Source organism: Pteropus alecto, unplaced genomic scaffold (assembly GCF_000325575.1).
Source record: "Pteropus alecto unplaced genomic scaffold, ASM32557v1 C18329956, whole genome shotgun sequence".
Classification (NCBI taxonomy): Eukaryota; Metazoa; Chordata; class Mammalia; order Chiroptera; family Pteropodidae; genus Pteropus; species Pteropus alecto.
The window spans coordinates 70-1,119 of NW_006492022.1; the positions used below are offsets into that span (position 1 = coordinate 70).

The following is a 1,050-nucleotide window of genomic DNA, read 5'->3' on the forward strand; positions in this document are numbered from 1 at the left end:
CTATAACTATATTTTATTGGCAAATTCAAATAGACAACAATTATGTAACACATTTTTATTGGTGACATGGAAGAAAAATTATAGAGATATTAATTAAAACACATATTTTTATTTCACATAAAATAAGTTTTCTATTTGTATGTGGTTTTTAGCAAGCTTCTTATATTCTAACAATCTTTACATTTTGGATAGATTTATAATATACCTTGCTATGATATGAGAAACAATGGAGATTATTGACTTTTCTAAAATTCAGTTATAAAGGTAAGAAATTGACCATTTTCTCTATAACTTAAAGTAGTTAGGACCTTGTTTTTAGACTATTAAGAAAACAGACATTGACAGTATATAAACATGCCTAAATGCCATAATGAAATGAGGTTTTCAAATAACTTATCTGGAGAAGGGCAAAGAGTTTTATTCAGCTTTGCTAACAGGAGTACATATTTCACATAATCACATTCATTTATTTGAAGAAAAGGCCATTCTCTGGATCATGTTCTTGAAGGCTTGCTTCACTTGCCGGTTTCTTAGTGTATATATGAAAGGATTCAAAAGAGGAGCCACTGAGGTATTGAGCACAGCTACCCCTTTGCTTAAAGACACTCTCTCCCTTGCAGAAGGCTTAATGTACATGAAAATGCAGCTACCGTAAGAGAGGGAGACAACTATCATGTGGGAGGAACAAGTGGAAAAAGCTTTCTTCCTTTGACTCGTGGAAGGAATTCTCACAATTGCACGGATGATGTATGTGTAGGAGAGAATAACTAGTGTTAAGGTGACCATAAGTGTTACCACAGCTAAAAAAAATGCCATGAATTCGAGAAAGCTAGTGTTCGTGCAAGAAAGCTGCAAAATTGGAGAAGAATCACAGATAAAATGATCAATTACATTGGAGGCACAGAAATTCAATTGCATCAGTAGAATTATTGGTGGAAAAATGATCAGGAATCCTGCGAGCCAAGAGCTAAAGACAAGAAGGATACAGACTCTGCTGCTCATGATGGTGGTGTAATGTAGAGGTTTGCAGATGGCCACATAGCGGTCATA

The 1,050-nt window shown here is 34.6% G+C and overlaps 1 protein-coding gene across 1 annotated transcript; it reads right to left on the reverse strand.

Moving 5' to 3' along the window:
• Window positions 1-462: 462 nt before the first annotated feature.
• On the reverse strand, window positions 463-1,047 carry LOC102890707 (olfactory receptor 6C75-like; the record flags this gene model as incomplete). The annotated part of the gene is made up of 1 exon (XM_006925241.1): window positions 463-1,047. A coding segment is annotated over one exon (585 nt), but the record flags the coding sequence as incomplete, so codon positions are not given.
• Between the last annotated feature and the right edge of the window lie 3 nt (window positions 1,048-1,050).